This window comes from Rhinichthys klamathensis, unplaced genomic scaffold (genome assembly GCF_029890125.1).
Source record: "Rhinichthys klamathensis goyatoka isolate OS25496 unplaced genomic scaffold, OSU_Roscu_1.1 h1tg000183l_1, whole genome shotgun sequence".
Classification (NCBI taxonomy): Eukaryota; Metazoa; Chordata; class Actinopteri; order Cypriniformes; family Leuciscidae; genus Rhinichthys; species Rhinichthys klamathensis.
This window is the reverse complement of record NW_026606711.1, coordinates 60,414-74,983: the sequence shown is the minus strand read 5'-3', so window position 1 is coordinate 74,983 and position 14,570 is coordinate 60,414. Positions and strand designations below refer to the sequence as shown.

General features: G+C 40.0%; 2 protein-coding genes across 3 annotated transcripts in view; both read right to left on the bottom strand.

Annotated features, from left to right (window-relative positions):
- The window catches only part of grk3 (G protein-coupled receptor kinase 3), an 80,091-nt gene extending 73,033 nt beyond the window's left edge, over positions 1–7,058 (bottom strand). Inside the window, exon 1 of the mRNA XM_056261440.1 lies at positions 6,692–7,058. Within this exon, the coding sequence (XP_056117415.1) occupies positions 6,692–6,804 (113 nt within the window). The 5' untranslated portion in view covers positions 6,805–7,058. The remainder of the gene's footprint in view (positions 1–6,691) is intronic.
- Positions 7,059–10,569: 3,511 nt separating this feature from the next.
- cryba4 (crystallin, beta A4) lies at positions 10,570–13,527 on the bottom strand. Of its 2 annotated transcripts, none has more exons than XM_056261435.1 (6): positions 13,465–13,527; positions 13,116–13,162; positions 12,740–12,858; positions 11,212–11,353; positions 10,902–11,044; positions 10,570–10,802 (listed from the first exon to the last, which is right to left on the bottom strand). In XM_056261435.1, exons 2-6 carry the CDS (start codon positions 13,152–13,154, stop codon positions 10,655–10,657), a joined length of 591 nt encoding a protein of 196 aa, XP_056117410.1. In that variant the 5' UTR covers positions 13,155–13,162; positions 13,465–13,527; the 3' UTR covers positions 10,570–10,654. The 2 variants fall into 2 exon arrangements, with proteins under 2 accessions (XP_056117410.1, XP_056117411.1); XM_056261436.1 differs by having other exon boundaries at positions 13,116–13,159; positions 13,465–13,521.
- Between the last annotated feature and the right edge of the window lie 1,043 nt (positions 13,528–14,570).

Below are 14,570 nucleotides of genomic sequence, written 5' to 3'. Positions count from 1 at the left end.
GTCCAACGTCTACGTGACTGAAACAATCTCCAGTCTCTTCCACTCGTCTCGCTGTCAAACAATCCCGCCAGCTCCTCAAACACTTCCAGTCATGCTGTCAAAATCTCACCTCTCTGCCAGCGGGCTCGCGACTGGCCCGAGGAGAATGTAGCAGAGCCGCGTTATCTCTCTCCGCCGCTACTTTCACTGCTGGCAAAGGACAAAGTACCTTCTATTTATTAACAAACGCCTTTATTGTACCATCAGCTTATGTTTTTATGCACACTGGATCCTTACCCACTGCCAATATGGGATATTGATATGGTTCTCTTACACCACAGTTGTTTAAAACAGATGCTTACTGAATAACAACAAACAAGCACTCGAATGTCACACGATTTTGATGTTAAACGGCTTGTGTTAGTCAGAAGGTGCAGCTGGGAGTGGCACAAAGCTTATGGAGCCCGTAATAATGCTAATGATGGGGACACTGATGTCAACAGCTAATGCTTTCACTCGATCTGTGGTAATACCGCCCTGCCGCGGACTATTGTAATCCCTCAGAGCAAACAGAGCCACTAAAGCAGACTAATTACAATGAGGAGCGGATGTATGGCTTACCATTTGTTGAACGGAAAAGCCAACCGTTATCGTTTCAGATTCGTACCGTGCATTACCACTTCATCCGGGATGCTAAATAGCCCACCAGCACAAGCATCATCTCGGCCCATGGAGAGACTTTATATTAGCCTTGGCGGAGGAAGGAAGATGATTAACCATAAATGAATCTCGCTGCGAGTTTACCGTGGCTCTGTTCGGATGCTGGCCTACTCACAGAAGTTGAATGCTTTTGAAGGGCTATATGTTATGTTTACATGGGTGACAATCACTAAGGATCAGCTCTATAAATAAGTGGGGGGTAATCCGGAAGATTTCGTAACAAAATTAAGCACTTAAAATGCACTAAAGATATTTTTGGATCAAGATTTTAGACTCATCACATAAACAAAAATTAAACTGCATGCTACAAAACAAAAGTCTGGAACATGGAGGTTAATGCATGCAACTTTACATTTAACTAACAGTTAAAGCAACAAATTAAACAAAATGTTTATATCTTTACCAGTGTTTGGAGTCTGGTACATTTTAAAGTTAAGTGAACCAAATTAAACAGAGTAAAAAGTCTTTGCGTTGACTTGTGCCTGGACTTTAAAGTAAACTCAAACCTTGCTGTGATAGTGTATCAGTCAACATCACACTCACATTTCACACTGGTGTTTTTTAGGAAGCCAAACAACTTGAATATAATACCAATAATAATACATAATTATTATCATAACCATCAGGGCCTGAATTTCGGCAGGGGATTGCGGGTCAGGTATTGTGCATAATTTGACTAATTCCTGCAGGTTTAGCGCTCATAATTCAGGAAATTTCCAGAAACATTTATGCCCTATAACACGTTGGTTAAATGTGTCATTTAAACCACACAGATCATCAGATCAAATTGTAGCGAGCTACACAAACTGTAGCGATACAAGACTTTAACTTAAGTTTATCATTTGCACGTATTTTTAAGTCTTGCCAATTTAAACATTCAAGCGATTTCAAACCATTCAGTTCTCCTGCTCTTCAAGTGAGCCGAGAAGATAACTTATCTAACAGCAAAATTAGAGATATGCTTTCTTTAATTTCCGTTGAAGGAGATGGGTTTAAGAACAGAAAACACATAGCACGGTAAGAAACTTTCTCTGGATATTTCTTTGGATATTGTTGTTATTTTTAACAGGTGAAACAATATCAACATGATAACCATATGCTGACTTTTGGGGTGGGGCCACAAATTTGAACCCAGCTGAAAAAATCCTTAGTGTTGAGCCCTGAGCTACACTGAGAGATCACTAATGTAATCACTTTTAAGAGTTATATAAACTTTTAAAGAAATTCCAACTACTGCAATTCCACGGATGCAGAGTCTATATTGAGACACGTTCATGTAAACTGTACAATAAAACCTTTGTGTTGAACTACAGGCTTTACATTGTAAACTGACAGTTATATCACCATAGTGATCCCATGAGATGAGCAAACTATGAAATCTGAAATACCATTTCCTTTTGATTTGGTCTCGGTTTGTTACCAAAAGCAGGTTTAAACAATATTTACAGTGTTCACTGTTCAGTCTCCCGACAGAGTTGTAAACGGCCAAATAACTACATAAAAAGTGACGGCATAACCAATTTATCACTTTTACGGTTTTCGGACAGTGGCAATAAAAAAAATCCAATATATACAATGGACTTCTCGCATGATATCCGAGAGAACACAGGGTTCCAGACTGCGACCAAATTGGTCGCATATTGCGACCATTTTTTGAGAATGTGAGAGTTAAAATGTTATGTGGTCGCATTTGTGCGAGTGGACGCTTGAGCAACAGAACGCCGTTGTATCAGCAGCTGCAGTCCGTAACTTATGTTCAAAATGAACGAGTAGGCTACATCATGAATCCATTTTCCAAACCGTGTTTTTGACTTATTCTGAATCACTATGGTACGCTTATAATAAGTGTTTATATTCGCACTATTTTATCCCGGGGTCGTCTCGGCTGCGGAGTAGCCCAGTGCCTGCGTGACTCGCCATAGACATTAACGGAGAGAAGTTCCGTCTACAATCTTCTTCCGCAAGACACGTGCAGTTTATTTATTGACGAACGTAGACGTCACGCGCATTGCACACTGATGGTGAAACGCGCCAATTACGAATTCACGAATTAAGGCATATAAAAATGATAAAAATGGTCTCACGAAACACAGAGCCCCTTCCTCCAACGTCTTTTCAGCGGTTATATTTTCCTCTGTCGAGCGATTACTCTCATGATCGCTCGACAGAGGAAAAGGAAATTATTATAAAATGCAGAAGGTAACTGGAGTGTGAGATTTCTGCTTTTTGTTACAACTATAAACTTTGATAACGAAAAATCTGTATCAGTTTATTATAATACTCTAATCTTTTAAAATGTATGTTTAATGATTTTTAAAAGATAGAAAGATGATTATAGATAGACAGATAGAATATGATTTAAATGTAAATAGATAGATTGTATAGAATTCAAATGTAAAATGCTTAAAATTACAGATTAAAATTACTGTCCAAAATCCATGAAAATCCTGAAATTTGGCAATGATAATTACCATATATTACATGTTTTTTTATATAATATATTACAGGTATTTCTGCAGCAACCCAGAAAGCCTTTGCTAGCCTTGGTCCATTAAAACCACTATTCATCAGCATGCTTGATTAATCCCATGGCATCTAGCAAAAAAAAAAAGAAAAAAAAGGTGCGACCAAATCATATGCTGGTGCGACCAACTGAGAAAGTTGGTAGCACCAGTGCAACCAGTGTAAAAGTTAGTCTGGAGCCCTGGAACAGGTACAATCAACTCCAACAAAGGCCGTAACTAAAAATATACTAGGTCTATCTAGTCTATTTTAGTATTTCTAAAAAGACGCCAAAGTAACCATATGATTAATGTATTCGCTTTCTAAGGCCCTGTTTACACCTGGTATTAAGATGCGTTTTGGTCGATGGGATCGCAAGTGAACACATGGTATTTTAATCCGTCTGTTTTGTCCATTTTCAACCACTTCTGTCCTGAATTCTTCGAGGGCAGGGTTTATTTTACAATTTATAGATGAGACAATTTTCTTTTAGAGTATCATACTGAACTGACTGTCAGCTTCAGTGATTATAAAAGGAGCGCTCTTTAATTGCTTTAATGAGACTTTTGTGATTTCCTACTTTTTACATACACTCACCGGCCACTTTATTAGGTACCCCATGCTAGTAACGGGTTGGACCCCCTTTTGCCTTCAGAACTGCCTCAATTCTTCGTGGCATAGATTCAACAAGGTGCTGGAAGCATTCCTCAGGGAGTTTGGTCCATATTGACATGATGGCATCACACAGTTGCCGCAGATTTGTCGGCTGCACATCCATGATGCGAATCTCCCGTTCCACCACATCCCAAAGATGCTCTATTGGGTTGAGATCTGGTGACTGTGGAGGCCATTTTAGTACAGTGAACTCATTGTCATGTTCAAGAAACCAATTTGAAATGATTAGAGCTTTGTGACATGGTGGAAGTAGCCATCAGAGGATGGGTACATGGTGGCCATAAAGGGATGGACATGGTCAGAAACAATGCTCAGGTAGGCCGTGGCATTTAAACGATGCCCAATTGGCACTAAGGGGCCTAAAGTGTGCCAGGAAAACATCCCCCACACCATTACACCACCACCACCAGCCTGCACAGTGGTCACAAGGCATGATGGTTCCATGTTCTCATTCTGTTTACGCCAAATTCTGACTCTAACATCTGAATGTCTCAACAGAAATCGAGACTCATCAGACCAGGCAACATTTTTCCAGTCTTCAACTGTTCAATTTTGGTGAGCTCTTGCAAATTGTAGCCTCTTTTTCCTATTTGTAGTGGAGATGAGTGGTACCCGGTGGAGTCTTCTGCTGTTGTAGCCCATCCGCCTCAAGGTTGTGCGTGTTGTGGCTTCACAAATGCTTTGCTGCATACCTCGGTTGTAACGAGTGGTTATTTCAGTCACTGTTGCCCTTCTATCAGCTCGAACCAGTCTGGCCATTCTCCTCTGACCTCTGGCATCAACAAGGCATTTCCGCCCACAGAACTGCCGCTCACTGGATGTTTTTTCTTTTTCGGACCATTCTCTGTAAACCCTAGAGATGGTTGTGCGTGAAAATCCCAGTAGATTAGCAGTTTCTGAAATACTCAGACCAGCCCTTCTGGCACCAACAATCATGCCACGTTCAAAGTCACTCAAATCAACTTTCTTCCCCATACTGATGCTCGGTTTGAACTGCAGGAGATTGTCTTGACCATGTCTACATGCCTAAATGCACTGAGTTGCCGCCATGTGATTGGCTGCTTAGAAATTAAGTGTTAACGAGCAGTTGGACAGGTGTACCTAATAAAGTGGCCGGTGAGTGTATATTAGGGAGTGGAAATGGCTCAGTCAAAAATTGCTCCTCTGCCGCCATCTACTGTTTATAGTTGTAATTTCATGTTTTTTGATTGTAAAAAGTGTTTGTTTGCCACGAAGTGTTCGTTTTTTTTATAATGTTAAGTTTTACAAATCATCACATTAGGAGTAACATTAAAATTGGATGATATTTAGAGCTTTGAAGTGCTGGAAAAACAGCACTTTCTCACTGGATCTCCAAGCGCTGTCGTGTGATCAAAGATTGGTCTGCGCGGGTAAACCTGTTTGAGCTCACGCTGCGCTGTCTATTACTTCTCTGAGCTGATAAACGGTCCATGTAGCGCAGCTCAACCTAGTAGCGCGGTTTCGTTTCGCCATTTTATGTTCATTATAACAAAAATGGCAGCTCTTACCATTTGGGCAACATGGTGGTGGCACCAGTGCGACCTCTAACAAAATGTAGTCGCACCAGAAGGAAAAAGGGTCACAGCTTGGAGCCCTGTACATTTTTCATCTTCGAACCAAACTCGGCGCTTCACATAATGTTTATGCTTTAGGTCAGTAGGCCGAGATATGGTGGTCTTTTGAGGCTGTTTGAACACATTCGACCACGTGAGCGTTTACAATACGAAAGCAATCCAGTCTAATGCGTTTTCGACTACCTCTGGAAGTGGTCGAAAGTGGACAAGCTCAAAACGTTCTACACCCCGTTTACACCTGTATTTAGTGACGTCTGCTTGTGATACGATTGACCAATATGCATCTTAATACCAGCTGTAAACAGGGCCTGTGGGGCAAGTGTTGTTGAATGCCTAGCCTAGTGGTTTATGTACATCAAATAATTCAATAATCTGTGGGTTATTTGTTAGATTAATCAAATGGAAAATATTAGCAGACTGAATGTTAACTGGTACGAGATATGAGAAACATTCATCATCTGAACATTTAACTCCCTTACAATAGATAGATAATGTAATCTTTTACGTTTCCAAGGTATAACAATTTAAAACAGTCACACAAAAAAACATGAGTTTGCCTTGAGTATGCAAGTCCAAATGTGAAGCCAATGTCAGAATTTCGACCTGTTTACAGTGAATATCACCCTCAACCTGGTGCAAATCTACAGGTGATAAGAACCATTGATTCACACGGGGGAATTTTCACAACAGGCCTCAGTAACTGCTGAACAACCTCAAAAACACTAAACACAGCACAAAATGTGTGACAGGCTTTTTAACACAAGAAAACCCCAATAATTAGGATTGAGCCAGCGTTACCTGCCAACGCTTAGAAAAACGCTTACTGTGGTGTTACCATGGTAAAGTGCTGGTCTCAGAACAGGCCTAATTATACTATTCATACCATCGTTTTTACTTGGCATTCTAAAGTAATTAAATAATATGGTATTAATAAAGTATATCTACAAATAAACGAGTAGCTTGTCCGACAATACCATGGTACTTTTTTGTAAGCGAAAGCAATAAGTAAACACCAAACCCTATGTGTACAAGAGAGGCCATTACTAAATGGTGACAGAAAATTTCTAACGCTTATTTAACGTCAAACTACACGAATATTCAGTCAAAATACAGGGGAAATTAATAACCCAATATGTTGACACGTCAACCCACCTCTTCACGATAAAATATTATAATATCTTATGCATGAATTAACTGTCAGACAGACTCGTTGCGCTTACCTGGGTTCGGGAAGGATGATTTTCTTGCTCGCCCGGGCCGCTGGAGTAGATTTGCTCTTCTCCATCGCCATCAGGTAACTGACATCGGCGAGAACCGCTTCGAGGTCCGCCATCTTCGAGCCCTCTGGGTCGAACCGACTCGCTAACGGTACCAGAACCAGCAGTGAGGGAGAACGTGAGGGAACGATGTTGCGCGCTCGCGCGCGGGCGGAATCAACAGCACGAGACGAGCGCGGGAGCTGTGGTGGTGATGATGAGGATGATGATGCGCGAGAGAGGCGCGAACATCTATTCCAGCCCCAGTTGTTTAATTATCGTGTTTCCAAACCACAAAAATGCTCTCAGAAATAAACCATCGTGGCTGAAAATACACACACACACACACACAAAAAACCAGAAGAAAAGAAAAAAACACTCTCTGAGTGGAAAATCTATAGGGTGCTTATCTATGAAGCAACGTCACCCTCAGGTCCACTGGAATTGCAGAAATGGCTTCTTGTTTCAAAGATGAAGAAAATATGTGTATGGCATCATCTCCAGTAATAATTCTAGATGGTGATAACGATAATATCGATTAAGCGATTCTAGCCTGCAGATGCCCCCATCCAGCACTCATCCTTTGGGGGAGTTTAACGCGAACAACCCACCTGCCGGTATAACGACGTTAAAAAAATGACATGCAAGTTAATTTGAGCAACCGTCCATTCAGATGGATGGAAATAACGGCGGTAGCGGGTTAACTACAAATACATACAAGCTGGCCCGTCAGTGTCATATGAAATCAATCCCCAAGATGATCATCTAATCAAAACGACCATGCAATCCGGTTAAAACCAACAAGATATAGAAAATAAGTCGTAAACGAGCGGACTAGACGATATCATTAGGGTGTTAAAATGAGCAAGCCAGCGCGCTCCAAAAACACAATAAGGAATGAAAATGGACGCCAATATTTCCCTGTTTGATCACATTTACCAGCTGACAGCAAACAAACGGATCGCATATAATAAGGGTAATATGTATCCTCCTCTTCTTAAAAGGCGTAAAGATGGTGGAAAGCTGAAGCCCAATGGTTAGAGAAACATAAATAATGGCTATCGGTGCGACACGGGCTGGATTGTTTCCTGAATATCCACAAATGCGAGACTAAAAACATTCAAGATCTAAACAGCATATGCATGTAAATATCCTGGTAATATCACATACAAATCCCCATTTTTGTAGTACGATGGTTGAGATCTGCCTGTCACTCCTCTGGCTGATCCAAGCTGGTTGTCTTGATCTCACAAGCCAATTAAAGAGACAAAATTAAACTAGTTGTGTTTTGATGTGGCAAGTCCATTGCCTTGTGCGGTTCAATGCAGACAGTTTTTCCTCCTTAACTGGATTTGCTTGCTCGTCAATTTATTTATATAATGAGAGCAAGAACGGCTGAGATGTTGCTCTACTCTGTAACCTACAGATGAGAGGGGGGCGCTAGAAAAGGAAATAAGCAAATGTGAACGAAACCAATCCGAGTTTCCTTTTTCTAAAAAAAAAAAAAAAAAAAAAGTCGCGATGGTGTCACAAAACGTGGTCCGATGAAACAGCAAGGCAGGGATATATATAGAAAACACAGCTACTGTGCTTTTTTCGTTTCTTGTAAATAAAAACACAAAAATAAAGAGCTCACCCTGAAATCTCTGCGCGAGATCTTGTGCGTCTCAAACTCAAGCTTATATGGACGAAACTACTAGTTTCGCCAAAGAACAACAACAACAACACGACGTGACTTTGAACCCCAATACGCTTCGTTCTGGGGTTTTAAATGTACTTTCCTCCAAACGAGATCTGATTTTGAATTTTCGATGTTACTGCCGAAAGAAACCACTCTTTTCTTTTCCATCCGTGTTTGGGTCGCAGATCCAAGTCTTCATCTCTTCCGACATCGCTCAACAAAACCACAATATTCGTCCACATAAAACACTCCAGTCCGATTCCACTCAGACCCTCCGGGAAAGAGTTCCTCTTGAGGTTAATCCAGATGGGAATATACGACTATTTTCTAGTTTTAGTGCTTGTGTGTGAGCTGAGCCCCACGGCGCGTCGTGAACTGAAATTCAGGCTCTTCTGAGAGCTGCACTTCCTCCCAGCGGCCGGTTCGACGCAAAACCCGGCGCTGGTGTTGCAAAACACGGAACTGGAACTGGAACGAGGCGTAGCTGAATACCAGTGAAGAAGGATGCGAAATTGCCCAACTGACCCTTTTTCACAGACTGTGATGACGCGTTTTAACGGTCATGAGCACCGTAAATCAGCAAGTTGTTTCAAAAAATATATTTTTTCATTTTTATTTTTTAAAAATGTATGTACATTTATATCACTATACTTTGTACCAAATTACCAAAAACGTGTTAAAGCTGCTGTGAGGGTGTTTCTAACACAGCGGCTATGGGTGTGATGGACAGCAAAAAGTGGACATCTTTCTCTCTTCTGACTGCCGTTATCAATCTCTCTCTAATTTTTGCTCTTTTGTAAGTTGTGAAAATACTATTGTGGAGTTTTTCTTTTGGTATTTAAGCAAATGACAAAAGGAACACAACAAAAAATATATATATTTAATGTACTTTCTCATTAACCGCTATGGAAGTTTACCAAACTATGATGACTTCCGCTTCTGAGAAACCCGTAAATGTGAAAAGGGTCAATAGCTAGTTTCTTGTAATTTGATGCAAATTTAATAAAATACAAAGTATAGTATTATAAACCTACATACATTTTACATATGTTTTTTAAACTTAAACTTAAAATAAAATAAAAACTTTGCAGGATTTACGATGTTGATGACCGTTAAAACGCAAAAGGGTCAATAGTAGACTGTGGGCTATTCAGTTTGATTTTATTTACATTTTATCATGGCTTTTAACTGAAATATAGGCTGTCAGAATTGTTGTTTCAATACATTTTGTTTTGTTTCTCTTTTTTCACATTTCTCTCGACTCTTAATTTACGCAATGTATAGCCTAGCTACTCTCTCTTTAAATAAAAGCGAAAGCACGCAAAAAATTTAATAAAAAAACGAAGCAAGCAAAACTTCAAAGCCTACTACGGCGAAGGCTTGAGTTATGCATATTAAATAGATTCTGCTGACGTTGCTTAGTAACCTTCCTGAAGCGCCCATTCACGGTATTTCATTAATATTCATAAGTCAAGCCTTCTCCATAAAAGGACTTTTTAATTCGCTGTCTGAATAGCGCCCACGCAACTTTCAGCAAATCAGATGGGCCTACTAGACGCACGTCACATTACGTAATTAATATTCATAACCCATGGCTACATCATAGTAGGAAAGTCTGGTGTCTTCGCTGGCTCCGCCATGTTATCTAAATAAAATCGTTGTGTAAGCGCATCCCACCTCTTTTATCAACACAAAAAACTGTTTTGTTTTTTTGTTTGGGTTTCTTATTTCAATTCCTGGTCATATGATTTAATCTGACAAACAATGGCATTTCAACAAAAGTAATTTTAAGGTAAGTTAAGCCATGTAATGGACTGTTTTCGTGCTAAATATATTTGGTTTCTCATTAAACCTGATTATTTTTTATTGCATGCCTCCCATATTTGTAATCATTTGGCTTGTAGGTTTATTGCTCCATCTGGCGGGAAAAGGGTTAAAGTGCATTTTATTTCCCTCCATGATTAAAGGCACAGAGACTAAATGCATTCTTCATTCTTCACAAAACCAGTTTCAAACAATTTGTAATAAAAGGCACACCATGTATTATTATTTTTAAGTGTCCAAAAAGCCTCACTGTTGCTTTGAGGTTTCAGTAAATGCACTCTACTGTTTTTTTTTTTTTTGTTTTTTTTTTTTACACAGATCTATAACAGGAGGTCAGTGAGGTTTAAGAAAGACAGTTTATTTAGCATCGGGCAGAAAGGGGCATGAGAGTTTTTGCAAGGAGAGGGTCAAGGAGAAATCCGTTACTGCTGGATACGGCGGATGGACTGGATCTGAGGGGTCTGGGAATGGGAGCCGAACTCCTTGAACTGTTTGTACTCCCCACAGTGGCGGTCGCACTCCATGATATACTGGTATCCACGATAACCAGGGAACTGGTAGCACACAAACCTGTCGCATGAAGAGCGAAGAATAGATAGCGGTGAACAAACAAAGCATGAAATGGAAGCATTGAGGGGGAAAAATAGAAGAAGCCATGCAGATACTCACGCTCCGGACTGAACACGCAGAGAACCCACTTCGTTGTTGCACCATCCCATAGCCTGAAGAGAAGGGTAATCGTCACTGAGTTCTCCCTTGCGGCCCAGGAAGTTCTCCATCTCGTAGATAGTCATTCTGCACTCCCTGTGGTTCTGGGTACAATCATATCAAACATAATGACATGGAGCATTCTTTTTCTTCTTAATGCAATACTCAAAACGATGGTTGCAATATGAAGTAATTCCAATCATTGTAGATATTATTGTTATAGAAAACCCATGCAAAATGGCGGGTTGGGTCATGGTTTAAGTGAACTTACAGCACAGGAAATGGGTCTAAAGGAGGTCATTCTCTCGATGTGGTAAGCATTGCTTCCCCCGAAGGCATCGCACTGAGGGTACTCTCCACGCTCCAGCACAAACTGCTGACCCTGGTAAGAGCCGTGCTCGTAGCCCACCCACCTGAAGAGAAACGCACGGTGAAAACAGGAGCTTTGGCAGAACTTGTGGACCACAGTGGTGTTATGGCTTACTACAGTAGGTTACACTTTATTTAAAGGTGTCTAATAATTATACATTTAAGTGCTGAGTAATATTAAGTAATTACTCAGCTTACTATACTATAGGGTTAGGGTTTGGTTTAGGGTTAGTTGCATGTAATTATGCATAATTTATAGTTATAGTAACTAGATTAACTGTTACATATGTAACAATGACACTGTAAAATAAAGTGTTACCGTTAAAAACTATTAGAAATACTGTTCGTTAACTAAAATAAAGCTAAAATTGTAAATACATATAGGCTATGCATATTATATGAAAAAATAGAAATGCTGCCTTGGTTTAGGTTGAAGTATTAAAGTAACTAAATCTGGAAAAATGTAAGGCTTAATAGAAATATCAAAGGACTAAGAAAAATGGTGAAAGCACATAACACACTTACTAAAACTGTGTGAAAATTTTAAATATAAAAATAAAAGCGAATGCAAATGCAAATTAAACATGATATTTTGAAATAGAAGCCTGTCATGGCATTTTCTTGTAAAACATTGTCCAATGATCTTTGAGAAGTTTTTTTTTTTTTTTACTGTGCGCTAAAATTCAACAAGGAGAGAAGCTTGCAAAGATTTCTTACAAAAAAATACTTTTTTCAGAGGCCAAACAAGCCCAAAGTCAAAATGTTTTCTATTCACATCGTCATCGGTGTAAAATAACACTTGTGGCATCAGTACATGGATAGGCCAATGAACATTTCGTTTCAGACTGTCCTTGTACATCAAAACTTCTAAAGTGACCTCTCTGCTCAAAAAAATGCCACATGAAATAAGGACACGGTTGTGAAACAAACCCCTGCTGACCAAGAATCACTATTACCGATTTTAACAAACCATTAACTTTAGATATTAAACTTCTGGCACTTAACTAGCACTGTTTGTTATACAACATGAATGATAAGCAGACTTACTTTAAGGGCGAGAGCTGAGCCAAATTTAGAGAATTGGGCTTTTTTGACCACTGAGAAACCACTGAGAATATGGTAGCAAACCTCCCTAGCAACCTATAGAATACCTCGACATGCGTAGAACTATTTACAACAAATATTAGCAAATGCATAGCAACGCATTGGCAACCACCTACAACTCTCCAGCATCATAACAGTGAGTTCTGCACGGATACCACTCGCATTTTCTTCAGAAAAAAACCCCAAAGCGAGCTGTTTTTCATGTGTGTGAAGGGTCAAATCATAGTTTGGGTGATCCTTCTTCCCAGATCCGGAGTCACAGTTAGTCTAAATAATTGGCACAAATCTCTGGAACTATGAAACAAAGACTTTGGAGAAACACTCACGCTCCGCTCTCCACTCTCAATGAGCGCACGGACTCGAAACCGAACTCCATGACATTGCAGCACTCTGAGGTGAACTCATGGTGACGGCCCTGGAAGCACTCCTCGTCGTACACGATGATCTGGAAGACAGAGGTTGGGAAATCTTTAAAGATTTCAAGGGCACAATTAAGACTTGCATGTTGGGGAAAAGACCAAATGGGATGTGAACTACTATAAAAGTTTAACACCAGTGGTTGCATATCAAGAATTATACTGGCGAATTACAGCAGAACCTTCCAGACAACAGCATTCCTTGAGCATTTGCGATCATTATGCAATCTATTCGGAATTGTGTTCGATTCTTTGGAAAAGGGTGACAGCACTGTGTCAAGCGTACCTTCCAATGGCCAGAGAACTTGGTGCAATGGTGAGTCATCTCGTCTGCTAGAAAACAAAGAGCAAGTTTGTACAAGCACTTCAAATTTGCAGATTAACCTACACTAAAGTCAAACGAATGCCAAAATCATTTCTCAAAACCACAAAACATGCTCAGAATGCAGATGAGCAGCTAAATGAGATTTCGCATAAGCAGAAGTTGACTATGTGACTAAACTGACTGAGTCATTCTCTAGTTCTCGGAGCAAATGAGAGGAAAGCCTCTCTAAAAGAAGCCGAGGCCTGTGGCGGTGTGAACGTATGAGGGAGGTGGGGGACAGACAACGGGCCCGTAGCGGAGAAGAACTCACCTCGCTTCGATGCCCTTGGGACGTCCTGATGTGAGAGTGAAAGCTGGGCATGTGCATCTACCCTTTTAAAGCCTCCCCTGGCAAAGGGCCCAGTAAAAGCCCCGGCTCAGCAGCGAGGGAGGGGACTGCCATTGTCCAGCTGACAAAGGAGGGGTTAAATCTATACAGCTGGAGAAGTGCAAACGCCACACTATCCCCGCCGGGCCAATCTCTGCGCCCAGGCCTGGACACCCAGACCTGTCACAAGCACATACAGATCATACGGATCTGAGACGGTGTCATGCTCAGGGAGAGATGCGGTGGTCTTGGTCTCGTTCAATTATGATGCTCTCGTTTTGGCTTGGTGAATGCGTTAAAAAAGAACGACTGATGGCAGGCGAGGTCACTGCATGTCTACAGTTATGCTATGAAGATGTCAGGCACTTACAGTAATAAAAGAAATTCAATTATTTTAAATGTTTGCAGTGTGCTGTAAGCAACGATGCAAAAATAATGTTTCAAAATGCCCCTTGTTTTGTGCACTAGAATAATTTGGCAAATATAAAAACATAGATATCCTTTAAATATGTGGAGGGAAGAAATTAATTTAGGTCCCTATGGTTTTTTATAGTTTCACAGAGTTGAAAAAGTGGGGGAAAAGCTAATTAAACACTTAAAAAAAAAAACATTGAAAAATTAAACATGCTGAAGATGATTATGTATTAATCCTCTTACATATTCTAGATTTGAATCGATGAAAAATAGAAATCTAATGCATTTTACAAAAGCTTTGCATGTTCACTTGCAAATTACCCTAAAAAAAATTGGTGTCGGTAAGACTTTTTAATGTCTTTTAATGTTATAATTCTCTTATGCTCACCAAGCCTGCATTTATTTGATCAAAAATGCTGAATATTGTGAAATATTATTACAATTTATAATAATTATTTTCTATTTAAATATATTTAAAATTTAATTTATTCCTGTGATCAAAGCTGAATTTACTGCAGTCTTCAGTGTCGCACGATCCTTCAGAAATCATTCTGATATGGAGATTTGCGGCTCAAGAAACATTTCTTATTCTGATGTTAAAAACAGTTGTGCAGCTTAATACAGCATTCATTTGA